The following is a 15,675-nucleotide window of genomic DNA, read 5'->3' as shown; positions in this document are numbered from 1 at the left end:
TTTTTGCTATTTTTCACAGTTTTCAATATTTTATTCATATTATACATGAATACATTCCATTTGTTTGGAATAGTCTCAATAAACAGTTTATAATAAAAGAAACGATGAGAAACGTAAAATGTCCTGAAATTTGAAAATGCCAAAAATGGGCATTTTTCTCCTTTTTATTATTTTTTCCACACTTATCGATATTTTATGCATGTTTTATGTATCTTCCATTTATTTCTCCAGTAGAAAACATAAGAACTTTTATATCATTTCCCCTTCTCTCTCTTAACATTGTTACTTTTTTTTGTTCTTTGCATTGAAATCTATTTCCATTTTGTTTCCCTTTTCTTGTTTTCATTATATTTAATTCCCCCCTTTTTATTATGTGCAAACATTGAGCATATACACTTTAATTCCCTTAAGAACTTGAAGAAGAATGTCATATGTAAATGAATAATTTTCAATAGAATTTTAAAGGTGTCTCATTTTGAATCACTTGATTTATATGTACACTTGTAGCCATAATGACACCTAGCACTTTGTAATCTATCAACGCTTTTCTAATAGTTTGACGGTATATTTGTATATCTGTGGGTTAAAAAAAAAATACAGATGATGTTTATAAATATCTATTATTAAGCGATGCGCCTTAGCGACTATTACAGCAATATTCATAAACATGTGTTAACAATACATAGTAGACATCATGAGAAAATAGCTATAATAAGGACCTATGTCAACCCATATTGTTACATTATATACGTATATCACAATTTCAACAGCTATTCTATTATCTCATTCCCTCAAAAGTTACGACTATCGTGACACATTATGCAGGATATATCCTTTCAAAATACATTCAAGATAGGCCAGTGAAATAGAGCTGTTTACAGTATATGACACAATAAAATTTATAACTGTTTTGCTTCCTTTTTATCTCTTTTATTATTTATAAATGTTTTACAAAGTTTTCAATTGTATAAAATAATAATAGTTTGTTTATACATCACTTTTACTCACAATGCACAAGCACTGCACTATGGCAATAACCGAGTTAAAACTAATCGTTCAACATTAAATCTTACTTAACAATTACAATAAACATCATATCGAAAGCTCGTAATTATAAAACCTCCTCTCCGACTATGAACTACTAATGAAAATAATCCAAAATATATATTTAATTCAATAGTTTTATTATATAATTTTTAATCAATATATATATAGATAAAAAACAAGTTATACATTCTTACTGTCTATTTTTTAAAATAATATTTTTGGTCCTCCTAACACATTCAGGCACCAGCTTGGTATCCAGGCGGATGCAAACTACATTCCCTCTTTTGTAATCTAACGTATCAATCTTTAATCCTTTCACAATGACTCTCATCCACATAAATCACATTTATATAATATATCAATAATAACAATAGGTACAAAAAGAATAAAAAAACACAAAGCAATGTTGGCTCTTAAAACATCAAAAATATTTACAATAGACTAGACTCTGAAAAAAAAAAAAAAAAAAAAAAAATTGTCTTGTTACTAAAATTAAGTACACAGCACATTTTTTTTCTTTCGTCATTTTTCTACAATGGCTTGCTCCAGAACTTCCATTTGTTTGATCCAACTTTTGAAATTGATCTATATTTGATTATTAAAAAAATATATTCCACTTTTTCTTCTTGTGGTGTGTCTCTGAGCCACAAATATTATTCCAGTACAATATTTAACAATTTATTGCGAGTGATATTTGGGGTAGGATAAGGAAAAGGGGAAAACGCTTCAGTGACAAACAACCACAAATGCATTTAGGCTGAAATGAGCTTTCAGTTTTTTATCTTTTTAAATAAATATTTTTGTCTTTTAGATATAGCCATGACTGTAATTTTCTTTTTTTTTCAATTATTATCATGATGTAGGACTACTTTTTCAATGAACACTGGAAACTTCCAATATTTCAGTCTAGATTCTCAGAAAGTTTTTTTTTTTTTTTTTAAATAATACATTTACAATATTTTGTATTAGGGATATGCACAATAATTATGTGCACTTCGCTTTTTATAAATGATATTGAGCTAATGGGAATTATCTTAACAAGTTCAATAAAAAGTGATAAATTTCAATGGAAAAAAAATATATACATAAACGTATATAATTATATAAAACAGAAAATATTATAACTATGTGAGATCATGGACAAATTTATTAAAACAAAGATCAAATATTTACTTTGGGGAGGGGAGTCTGGAAAGTTAGGTTTCATAGAAAATAATTTCCATGACATTATATACATATGTATACATGTAAATGACTTATTCTCCTTTTCGATAATCTGTTTTACAATTCATGGTGTATTGTACAGAATATAAAACTGGAAGGATTTCTTCATATTTAACTCTTTATAACTAACTCCTGGACAAAATATGCACAATGAAAGAAACTTGTGATAACAACAACAGTGATACAATTTTCACAATACCAGCAAGTCGGTCGGAAACGCTGCGATGAAACATTGACAGCGTGTTTTTAGTCACAGAGTGCAGCCTTAATTATGATTGAATTCCAAACAAAAATTTTCAGAGTCAGTTTCTCTCTCACTTTCACCCTCTTACAATCGTGTTCTAGACTAAGCATGTTACAATGTATGCATCAATATAAAAAAATTCTTAACACATTGATATACACAACCTGCACTTATTGGCTAACAGCAAATATATATTCTTTTTCTTCGAAACTTGTGCTTCCTGAGCAATGAAACCCATATTTAAATTGTCTCAATAGGTGACAAGTTCTTTCTTTTCTTTTTCTTTTTTTTTATTTATTAAAAACTATTGCACATGACTATTCGATTTAAAATGTGACAATATGCATGAATCCATTGAGAATGAAAAATCAAATGCAAGATGACATCGTTGGGTGATAAGAAAAAGAAAAACAGAGAGAAAAATTAATACTGAAATTATTATCAACACATAAACACACTTATAATTATAAAACGAGTTTAGGATACATCAGGGCGTACACTGACAAATAAAACAATCCACACAGCTAGGATGTCAGAAAGTCTCTGTCTTCAAATGAAAAATTTCTTTCTAGGCTACGCCAAGAACTGCTAGTGGCTTGATGCTAGTTGTCCCAACCGTTCTCTTTGATCATGTGTGCGAGTTCAATGATGTACTTTCCCTCTTTGTATTTCTGACTTGACTCGAATGCGTGCTCCTGTAAACGAGACAACAATGTGAAAATTTCTGTGTAAAGCATTCTACATAAAAAAATCTGCTTGTGTATCTCTACTTACATATTTCCAGCCGAGTGTTGTCTTGCAGCACTCGCAGTAAATGTCAGCGACTGCATGGAGGCCCGTGAGTAAAACTCGTTCTTCTGCTGGGCCGCACCCAACATTCACGCTTAAAAAAAAAAAAAAAATAAATAAAAAAATGGCCGTCAAAATATAAGGTGAGTGCTTACAAAATCTCTACATTTCATTTTTTTTAATCAAATGTGACAGAGGATAATTTTTCTTTTTAAATCATTCACAACGACAATTTTGTAATGCAGTTTCTGTGATATAATATGAAAAAAAAAAAAAACCCCAGCTTTTTCCTCATTTTCTGTTAACTGTCTTTGTAAATTATGTACTGCCTCAATGGGATTCTATTACTAAACTAATACAGATTTAATTTTTTAAAATTTATTTTAAAAAAATTATTTGGTACTAAAGAAAAATTCAACCATGCTTATACAAAGAATAAATTATAATCTATGGCCAATCTCACTCCACTGTTTTTTTTTTTTTTTTTTTTTTTTTATTGCTTAACACTATCGCACCATCCTAGGTCTTCACCTGGGAGGGATCAAAGTTAATCTGGTGAACTCCCTGGAAGCTTTTCAATGTGGACTTACGCTTGGCCACACAAGGATATTGAGTTACCAATGTCCAATAAAGCATTTGATGAACTTAAACCTCCTAGGTTTATGGCTGGAAACTGATGTTAGTGCACGTAAGATTGGCTGATGACTTCAAACTTGGTTGGAATCCATTCCTACACTAAGCCATGCGAGAACTTTAACTTGAGTTTATGTACAACGTCCCATATGGCTTGCTCAAGAGTGCCAATGAATCCGTTGACAAGGCCTAAACTGACATAATGTTTCTCCGCATCATCACATGAGCCCTGATCTTTCAGATTGTTACCTATTTTTACAATACATTTCGTTCCTTTGTACCAAATTTCACATTTCTACCTATGACCTTAGGAAGTGTCTTACAATTTGAAGATGAGACTACGCCCTCCTCCCCTAAACAGACATTAATTTTGGGAAAATTGCAATTTTTAGATTTTTTTCTTTACTTAATATATAAAACCTACAGTTTTACCGAATGTCATGTTTCTAACTATTCGGGAAGTACCTTGTAACTTTGATGACCAGTGAGTGAGTAAGTAAAAAATATGCAAATTTTGAAATTCTTCCCTTTCAAAAAGGCATAATATTAAGTGCTCAAATTTTTTACGATATCCTAAGCGACCTATGCTTAATTTATGTTTCAAATTTCAAAAGCCTATCTTAAGAGAAGGCAAAGATATTAGGGTGACAAAAACCGGGTGGATTGGTTCAAGTAAAGATACACATGGCAGCTTGCTGGAATTTGGTCATGCCGTACGCTCAGATTTTTTTTTTTTCACATCAAGACTCCAGTAGTGTGACATGTTCCTGAAGGCTTTAAGTGGAAATGACTGGATCAGGGACTTGAAAGGATCACTGTATCGTGTGCAAGGGTTACGGTGGTAGTTTGAGGATGGGAGAGTACTACAACAGTACGGGGCCAGATCAATGCCCTGAGACTCACCAGGAAGGGTAAGCTAGTTTGGGGAAGACGCCGACCCTTCAATAGCCCGGAAGTACTGATCTGTGAGGTGACTTCAACGGATAAGGTAAAGAGAAGAATGTCTTTGGGCAAGAACTGCAAGCCTGGATGCCAAACTCTATAAAAAGCCTGGGTCACGTTAAGGAAGGCCTCCGAACAATATTGTCCCAAATCAAGGAAGGCAAAAATAAAATAACTGTTTTACTAGCGAGTGATAGCTGCGCAAACCAAACTGATAGTTGGAAATAATTTTTTGGTGTATTTAGGATTGGGAGATTCGTTTTAAGAAAAAAACGATCTGGAACTTTTCCTATAATTGCTAGCAGACTGATGAGCCTGTAGGAAGTTTGATTGTGTTTTTGGGGCTTGAGAATCATAAGGATGATGGAATGTTTCCAGGAAAAAGGGTACTAGTTGTAAAGGATAGTTCTATTCACAAATGAAGTATTCTCCCTACCTCAATTATTTCTATTAACCTGGGAAGAAGAGTAGGTTGTATGTAGACTGAAATAAATGTATAAGTAATGAATATTATGGATTCCAGGGAAGGTGTTTCAGGGGGTTTGAGGTAGCGTATAGCATACTGAACATACTGAACGGAGAGAACGGTTTAGGAGGAAAAGATGAAAGGAGTGTAGGATTTTTTAGATCTGTGACATAATCAGAATCTATGATGTTGAAGTGAAGATTTGGGAAAGATAAACAGCAAAGTGATCTACCTAATCATGTCTGCTATGTTGGACAGAATGTTGACAGATGACTAACATGGAATACACCTAAATATTAAAGAACCTGGAACTGACTAGACATTATAAAACACACTACTTCACAACAAACGATACAAGATTCTAAAGATACAAGATAATAAAGGAATTGAACTTTAGGGTTCAACCAAACATTACAACTATCATCACATTCAGACTCCCCCAAAAACTGGAAAATAGTAAACGCTTTCTTCTACGTATCTAATCGTACAATTCATAATGACCTTAATTACTACTACCATTAATATTCCTTTTGTGAAAGATGTATCAATCCTGATACACAAAACGTGACAAGTTGGACAGTGAGCCGTAGCCTACAAGGGTCACCACTGGGTATCTCCGTACTCAAGAGCTAGATTGTTTATTTTATTTTTATTTACCAGATTTTGTTTTATAATTAATTAAGGTTTGTAGTTGAGATAAAAAGTCAATGGCACGAGCGGGATTCGAACCCATGATCTTCGGCTTGATACGCCGCTGCTCTACCACTTGAGCTATCGTGACCTCAATCCACTCGGACACCAACTTCCCATCTCAACCGCACATGTCATGTAATCGAGTCGTCGAGAATCCAACCCGATTACACGACATTTGAAAAATGGCAAAAAGGAGGGAAAATTCAAAAGGTGCGGTTGAGATGGGAAGTTGGTGTCCGAGTGGATCGAGGTCACGATAGCTCAAGTGGTAGAGCAGCGGCGTATCAAGCCGAAGATCGTGGGTTCGAATCCCGCTCGTGCCATTGACTTTTTATCTCAACTACAAACCTTAATTAATTGTAATCTATTAATTGGTCAAGCGGACCACGCAATTAGTGAATTTTGTTTTATGTTTAAATTTGTACACATTTTGCTTGCGGTATATTAAAATCAATACTCTTGAGCTTGGATGAAGGGGAAAAAATGAGTGTCCTGTAAAGTAGGCAAGTGAAAAACAGACAATTTCTAAGACTAGAGAAATTACTTCCGGAAAATTGTAGGATGGAATAATATTTGTGGCTACAAACATGAAGATTCAAGAACCAAATCTAGTTACAATGCTGGCAATAATGCAAGAAATTATGGATCTTTTTCAAGCACTATCACAAAGACTGATCAGTTTGACTTTAAGAGACCAAAATGAACAAAAAACAATACATTGAGAAAAATTTTGATTTAAGTTCTCATCACTCTCGCATTATATTAACACTAAACGGAGCGGTAGTCAGAAAACCGAGTAGACCTAGTAAAATTGAGCTAGACAATATAATCACTGACTGTGATAGTTTTATCTTTCATATTGAAAATATAATCAGGCTGAAAATTAAATTAAAAACAAAGGATCAGTTGGTCGCGAATCATAAAGTATCCCCAAATTAGAGTCATGTGCTAAGAAAAGATAAAAACTACGACATAGAACAGCAGTCGAAATAGATGATAAGAAGTTTAAAAAATCCGTAAATTCCCACCACTTAAAAAAAAGTTCAATGGTAAAGTAGTATCATACTATCATCACAGGGGCGTTGGTGGCTTAAACGGTTTAGGCATTGACATGGCACTCATCACTGTAAGGTAAAGGTCCCGGGTTTGAATCCAGTGGCCCTGCATTCGAACCCGACATACTTACAAATGGGCTTTTTTAAAAAACACCGGCATCCTGAGGGTTGATATAAAAAAAATGCTCATACTACCATCCCACAGTTCAGTACATCCCGCACGTCGACATCGTGATCGCACAGTATGCTTATAAGCACCGCATATAGATAATTCCATTTTACGCATTCAAACCCACCTCAACACCCAGTTCAGCATGCTGCACAGTTATCTCAAATACATCTGAAGAAGCGTGAATCGTTTGAGTTAATTTTTTAAAATTTGCGAGGTCAATCAAGTACTAGTTAAACTAGGACAATACTAAGTAAATCTAGGTGCATTTATTATTAGATTTAAATAAATAATATAAATTGTAATAAATGGTTGCATTTGACTAGTTTTAAAAAATCAACTGTATTGACGTTTTTTCGTCTTTTATTGGTAATTCGAAAAGTTTCGTCTATTTTTCCCGCCACGGGACTGTACAAATTTGGTTTTGTTTTGAAGATGAATGGCCTAGGGATTGTAACCAGCAAAATAGTTATTGGTAAAATTCGTTTACTTACACAGAATTGAAGAGATAGGCTCTGCCTTGACTCCCTTGGAAAGACTGAAACAAAGAAAAACAAACATTTCAACTAATTGGCAAAAAAGAGGGAAAAATCGAAAGGTAGGTTGAAGTCGGACGTTGATGTCCGAGTGGATCGAAGACACGATCAGTGGTAGAGCAGCGGAGTATTTAGCCGAAGGTCGTGGGTTCGAATCCCGCTCGTGACACTGACTTTTTCATTTCGACCAATACCTTACATAAAGATTAATTAATTGAAAGAAGTTATTTGGTCAATCGGACCACGAAAATATAATGGATTTCAACTAATGATTTCGATATACCGGACAAAAAGAAATTGACGAAAAAGTAAGTAAAACGTCAAAAACTGTAATGAGGAGCAGTACGGGATTCCACCAGACGTCTGTCAAAATTTGAAGGTCACCAATGCTGTTATGCCGAGCATAATCTGGACCGTTGGGAGGATCACGTGGATATCGGTGGTGTGGGTTTATTGAGCGGTGTTGACGTCAGAGAAAAACAAAGGGACTCGACCATGACCCCAAAACTGGCTCAGAACAACACCCGCCACCTGCAAACATCAGTATGATCCAATGGATTCGGTAGTCGGGATGAAACGTTGTAAATTGGTTCATGTCGTAAATATTCACTCCGTCTGAATAATTTAAAACCATTCCTATTTGAGCAGAACAGCATGAAAAATACCTTACTATACTACTAAATTCTTACTACCCTAACCGAATATTCAAAAATCGAAAAGCCATATCTTTCCTATTATACAATTATTCAAATGGTATAATTCAAATATAACTTTTCTTTACAACAATGTAGAATATAATAAAATATGATATTTACGATTTGGAGATCGTGAGATGCGGCCTGGTGTGACGTAGGTTTTAGAAAAACATTTTCTTTATCGTGCCATCGTTTCGACCTTTATTGAGATCATCTTCAGGGCTTGGGATTTATAAACATTGTTTAAATTATACAAATACATGTACGATGTGAAAAAAGCGAATTTTTTAGCTAGAAATTTCAGACACAATCAACGTATTTGTACTCACTCAAAGTGTTTATTTTCTAGATGTGTCATTATTGGGTGTCGTGTTGAAAGTGCCAGTGAGATGTTGATGTTATATGTTTATATACGTTGGATTTTTTTTCCAAAATTAAAGATCGCACACCAGTAACAAATAAGTCTGGCGTAATTTACAAAATCAACTGTTTAAACTGTCCGGCAACTTACATCGGTCTTACATCCCCAATATCTGGACAAGAGAGTAAAGCAACATATATCTATGATTGCAAAAAACCCAAGCAAAATCCTACAGAACTGGCTACCCACCATTTTGAACACCAAAACAATTTCGACTTCAACAATTCAAAAATATTACACACAGAAAGAAACAAACAAACATAACATTTTTAGAAATGGTTTACATCAATAAACACAGCATCAATTACCGAACAGACAATCAATTACAGTCGCAACTACGCTAATATCAATAATTAAATTCAATATAAATGACATACATATATCATCATCACACCACACAAAACATAAACATATAAAACAATCACCACATTCCAAACATCAAACTTTTCTACATAGTCTAATTCTTCCACAATTTGGCTTTCCTTTCCCTAATTATCCCCGTCTGTATAATCCTGAAAGGATAATCAGGCCGAACCATTACCAATTCTTTCCCATTGTCGGCTCCTTTTACCTCAAAGAAGCCGACTCCTAGGAAAAATGTTTTCTGTCCCAACTTCCCTCCCCACCCCTACAAAATCCAACGAATATAAACATAAAACATCAATATCTGGCATTGTCAACACGACACCCAATAATGACAGCATTGTATAAATTCACTTTTCACATCCTACATGTATTTGTATAATTTAAACATGCTTATAAACCCCCTGAAGATGATTTCAATTAAGATCGAAACGTTGGCACGATAATGGAAATGTTTTTCTAAAACCTGCGTCACACCAGAGCGCATCTCACGATCTCCAAATAATCATTAACTAACGGTCACTAAACACCACCCATACAATATTTATATTTATAATATAGGATATTTATTTATTGACACATGGTTTAAACTTATTGAGTACATAATTAGTTAACAAAAATTTAATAAACGTTGCAGCATGGTAAATTTATCATCTGGTTGGTCAGACAAAATAGGTTGCAAAAACTGGTTAAATATATTTTCTATAACAACTATTGAACTACATATAAAGTGAGCGATAGTTATAAATATAATTCTTGGTGCAAATAAAATAATTACATAATACAATATAGTTCTAATTGTGCTGTATGGAGAAGCAATTTACGCAATATTCAGAAGTTAAATTCTGTCACTAGCATATAGCGCTAAGCCAGGAAACATAATCGGGTTTCCTTATATCTTATTCTAGTCAGACCTATCAAGTAATTTTATGTAAATATCCTATGATAAACTGTCTACACCAATACAATTCTGTGAAACTCAACCAAAATAAACTGAATCTCATTCCATAATTGCAGTTCTCCCTTGACTTTAAACGCTAAACCCAAACCCCGTTGGTAATAGCGTACCAGAGGGACAGACAGCGTTTACATTTGTGAAAACGATTTGATGAATCGGTTTTTTCTTAGTTCTTGCTTAGTTCTCTCTTTTTAGCATAAACCAACTAAAATTAAACTTCTTTGATATCAGATGTAACGTTGGCATATTAATTTTAATTATGAAGAAAACCAAAATAATTATTTTTAATAAATAATAAATGTTTTTAAATATTATTTGTAAATATCTTGAAAGTCAGTTGGAGATTTATAGGGACTATAACTACAAGGGATGCTGGAAAAACAGGCGCTAGACATGCTAAACCGTCCTGACAGTCAGGCGTAGCGGTCTGTGTGTCGGTGTCTGCAATCTCGCTTAACCATGCGCCAAGCCGACATCAATCCAAGCCTCCACAATTCAATTCATGTCGATGTTACTAAGTTTTCGTATTGCCACGAAAATAATTTATAACAGTAACATCCGTTTCAAAAGTAGAGATGGTTAGGGTTATTGATTTTACAGCACGATAGGCAAAGTTAACTTTTCCAATCAATTTACAGTTTTCTTCGTCTATCTTCTCAATGTTTTCGTACACGACCGCAATGGGACGTGATAAGTTGATAATTCGATTTAATATTATGGTGAGACTGAGTCATCGAGGCGTTTCTCAGAGCATGGACTCTCGGGCTTTAGCCCGATTCCGAGATACTGGAAGTGCCAATCTGGTAGTCGATCTCTGCGCATACGACGCTAAGGGAGGACGGATGAGTCGAGTTTCTGTCTGTATAGTGATAGCAGAAAAAACTAGAACTCTCACATAGGAACGCGACTCATCTGTAAACATAGTAGCTTTCTAATTGTTGTTCTCTTCTAGGCGCTGCGCCACATTTTCCTGAGTTGCTGATGGCGGGCTGTTGATGCAGGTCGTCTCAAAGGGGCCTAAATGTTCGGCCAACTTCCCACAAACGATTACGAATCGTTTGTGTTGATAATGGCCTTGTCCGACCATCTTGTACTTCATTTAAGATCTGGCGGGCACTATGGAAAGGGTTCCGGGGTTCCGTCTTGCAGCAATGACAATATTTCTGTTCTCCCTTAGCGTCGTAATGCACAGAGATCGACTACCAGATTGGCACTTCCAGTCTCTCGGAATCGGGCTAAATCCCGCAAGACCAAGCTCTGAGAAACGCCAACTACCTCTACGATATCCACTTGCCCGTGACCTCAATGACTCATTCTCACAATAATATTGGAAACCTCTGGTTCAAGATGATGTCTTTCCATGGTCAAAGAGAATACAATTGGATTAAAATGGAGAAAAGACGAGAAATGGAGTTTATTTACAAACTAAGTACATAAAAATTAATTGAAAAATGTTATTTGGTCAATTGGACCACGAAATCTAGTCAATTTAATAAGTTAAAATGAAGTATATCTTCACTAAAGCTCTCCGTTAAAAAAAAGAAGAAAAAAATAGTGTGGCTCGGTGGCTGCAACGGTTTAGGCATTGACGCGGCCGCCCTCATCATCGTAAGGTAAAGATCTCGGGTTCGAATCCAGCGGCTCTGCATTCGAAACCCGACATTTTTGCAAATGGATATTTTTTAAACACTGTACCTCGAGAGTTCATATAACCTCGTAGTTGAAATACCCTCTTAAAAAATAAAAATAACAATAATACTTTATTTAATAAATAATACACAATACAAAGAGTATATTGCAGCAGTGAAATTTACATACTAGAAAGTAGTTGATTTATATTCTTATGGATACACGCGGAGGGCCGGCGATGACCTCAGCTGTTTGTCGGCCCATAAACCTTTCACTTTATATATATANATATATATATATTCTTATGAACACGCGAAAATCAATGCAAGAACTAATATTTACACTTTTCACATTGTGTCCTGCAAGAATCGAAATTTTATCCAATTTTGCTAATGTTTCAAGCCATGCTTGATCTATTTTGTTTTTATGGATGCCAATCACAGACGCACGTCCCATTTTGAGATCGGTAAAAGATTGTCTGCAATAAATGTATATATTCTGGGGGTCAGAGAATGTATACAGGATACAAAAACTAACGATTACCGATTACTGATGATAGATAGCTAAGGTCAAAAAATGGTTGCTGATGTTGATGTATTTATTATTGAAATCTGCGGCTTAATAAAACTTGTACTTTTGTCGTTTCCTATCGTCGTGCGTACCACAAACACAAATCAACCTTAAAGATGATGAATCACGTTGACAAACCAAAACTGCAAGAATAGATGGACCAGCATGATTAGCAACAATCAAAATTTAGTTGTCTTTTCTGATCGTGCCGATTGGCCTATAACAAATACCAACCGAGCACCAAAAGATTTTTTTTCAATGTATTTTGTGTAAAATTTGCGTCGATGACTTTAAAACAGGCGGGGATGATTTTCGTGTTAAATGACGGAGGGGAGATGTCAGGGGTATTTCAGTCAGCCCGGGATGAGGTACCGTTAGGGTGCCGGGGTGTGTCCTTATTCACCTTGGCCTAGGGACCGGGCATTATTTATAGCAGGCACAACTATTTAATGGGTCTGTGCCAAAAAACAATCCATCTCGGATTTTGCCGTTTTCAGCTCTTGTTTCAACGACTGAAAAATTGGCGATGAATCAGACTTTTGTGGATATCTGCATTAATACATCCCTCTTGATTGACACATCAATTTCAGAATTAAAAGTTAAAATATTTTTCGAAAGCCTCACGCGATCCATCTGTGTCAGCTGTTAAAAAAGCGAAACTTAGCGATTGTAAATTGGGCCTCAAATTGAATAGTAAGTAGCTAAGTAGGGTGATTAGATTAAAAAAACTTACATTGTTACAGAGAAATTGTGTCAAATTGCAATAATTAGTTTTAGAGTGCGAAGGGTTTTCCAATACATGCAAAATTGAAAAAAACAATCTTATTCTGCATCCTGTGTTGCAAATCTATTTGGGAAAGGAAGATATTCAATTTGTTTCCGGTCGGAACTCACATCTAACTAAAACTACCCAAAGAGCGAAAATCGCCTAGGGGGAGGTGCAGAAGGCTCTGCGCCAAGAACTGGGGTCTATACCCCAAAATGACCCTATGACCTGTGTCCTAAAACCAATGTTGACATATGGGTCGGTGATGTGGTGGACCAAAACTCTTCAGGCAAAAGCAATAAGGCTATCAATTGGCACCCAAAGACAAGCTTGTCTCAGTTTCACTGGTGCCATGAGCGCCACCTGCAGCCCTGGGAGTTTTGTTAAACCTCCCACCACTTCACATTTTAATCCAAAGAGAAGCCAGAGCAGCAGCCCAAAGGCTCATAAATGGACAACCATCTGCTAGGATAGGCCATGTAAATAAACAATGGAAGCTGAGGGAGGAGATACAGGCAGGTGCCATTCTAGGTATGCCAAATGATGCCTCTACTCCAAAACCAAAAAGTACAAAGTACTAATACCAGAACGGGAAGAATGGGCCAAAGTAACACCACTAAAGGGAAATTCCTACTGGTATACTGACGGCTCCAAGGGTACGGGTAAATTTGGTTTATATTAAAATAAGAATGTTGTTATTAATATAACGACAAAATTACATATATATAGTTTGAAATAAACTACAAAAAATATGAATGTCCTGTTCTGACGCTACTCGACAGTGTAATTTTATGAGCAAAACCATGAAATAAATTGTTAGTTAAATTTTACCAGCAAAACCGTGTAATAAATTGTAAGATAAATTCATTATATCAAAAAATGGTATTCCGTTGTTTTGACCAATTTTCTAACAAACCATTAAAATTAATTTAAAAAAATAAATAAAAACGAATGAATTTTTGATCTCGGTTAATTTGGTTGATATTAAAATAAGTATGTTGTTCTCCGCTTAACCTAACCCAACCCATGCGTACTTACGCGATAGTCACTTCAAGTTTGAAATCGAAAAAGGACACGCGAAAAAAGCTGTATATTTCTGTCGAAAAATATCAATTTTAATATAAACCAATTAATAAAAAAATAAAAGAAACACTAATAATATTTAATAAAATATTAAAAATATCCATAACTTTTTAATTATTAAGGGAAATAAGATGAAGGGGTAAAACCATAATGTGTAATGCATGCTCAAATCAGGTAAACTAACTTACATCATCCGACTAAAATTTTGATTTTCGGTTGAAAAGGAGAATAAAGATATTACTTGTGTTGCCTATATTTGTCTTATTTACTTACATCGCGTGATCAATGCAAAGAAATATTTGGAGGGATAATCGCCATCGGCTGGTCAGTGGTCGCAAAGGGTTACCGACCACAAAATACACAACGACAAAAAAAATGACGGTCGTGATTTGCCTGGTTAAATCCATTACTAATTCTTGATCCCATGCCAAATAAACAATCACGTCAGCCAGCCATGCTTAAAAACAAAAATGAGCTTCAGTGACCGACCGTTTGAAAGTTTGTAAATTCCAAATCTTCATTCGCCGCGAACCGCTAACAGTTTTCAACTTTTAGGTTTTTGGTCCACCTATTCTAGCTTCGTTCTTAATTTTGATATTCAAAAATGCACTATTTTTTTGCTTCCACCTTTTACTAGAGTTTGGGAAAAGTAAACCAAGAAAAAGGATTGTGTAGTTTATATTTGTTAAGTGCGATACAATAATTGATAAATTCTTGTTTATTCAGAATTTTTGTAAAATAAAAACACTGAGCAATCTAATTTTTATATGAGTTTTTTGTTGGTGTCTGGTGGCAAGACAACAAATTTTTTTATATAAGACAAAAATGAAAGAGTAACAGGAGTATAAAAGATAAACAAGATTAACCTTTTGCTAGTTGTTTTTTTCTTTCGTTTGTGCATGATATATTCAATTTAGTAGGACAGCGGTAGCCGATAAGTGTATAAGTATTTGCCATACTAGACGGTTCTTGGTTGTAAGCCGGACACAGCCCTTGACTTTTTAATTGATCTTAATACAAAAAAGTATTCCAATGTGTTTAAACACTTATTTAATTTTTATTTGCTACTTTGATTTTGTCACGTACACTTATACACTAGTAAGCATTAAGCCGGGAACAGACTACCCGACGCCTTGTCACGTTTTGCTGGGTGTGCACATCTATGCGACGTCAAGCGCACGCCACGTACAGTCACAGCGTGTAACACAAATCAGTATCGCAATCGCAACGCCTCTTTTGTTCTTAATGCATTATTTTGAGCAAAACCAAGTAATAAATTGTTAGTTAAATTTTATGAGCACAACCATGTAATAAATTGTTAGTTAAATTTTATGAGCACAACCATGTAATAAATTGTTAGTTAAATTTTATGAGCACAACCATGTTATAAAT

The 15,675-nt window shown here is 34.8% G+C and overlaps 1 protein-coding gene across 5 annotated transcripts in view; it reads right to left on the bottom strand.

The window, feature by feature from the left end:
* Nucleotides 1-601: 601 nt before the first annotated feature.
* LOC106663673 (protein yippee-like 2) overlaps nt 602-15,675 on the bottom strand; it is a 110,904-nt gene continuing 95,830 nt past the window's right edge. For all 5 annotated transcript variants that reach the window (XM_014388682.2, XM_014388684.2, XM_014388683.2 and 2 more), the window contains exons 4-6: nt 7,757-7,800; nt 3,290-3,398; nt 602-3,210 (exon numbers count right to left, since the gene is read on the bottom strand). In XM_014388682.2, the coding sequence (XP_014244168.1) occupies nt 3,118-3,210; nt 3,290-3,398; nt 7,757-7,800 (246 nt within the window). In that variant the 3' untranslated portion in view covers nt 602-3,117. The remainder of the gene's footprint in view (nt 3,211-3,289; nt 3,399-7,756; nt 7,801-15,675) is intronic.

This window comes from Cimex lectularius, unplaced genomic scaffold (genome assembly GCF_000648675.2).
Source record: "Cimex lectularius strain Harlan isolate CLEC.00 unplaced genomic scaffold, Clec_2.1 scaffold100, whole genome shotgun sequence".
Taxonomy (NCBI): Eukaryota; Metazoa; Arthropoda; class Insecta; order Hemiptera; family Cimicidae; genus Cimex; species Cimex lectularius.
The sequence above is the reverse complement of the archived record's forward strand: the minus strand, read 5'-3'. Positions and strand labels throughout refer to the sequence as shown.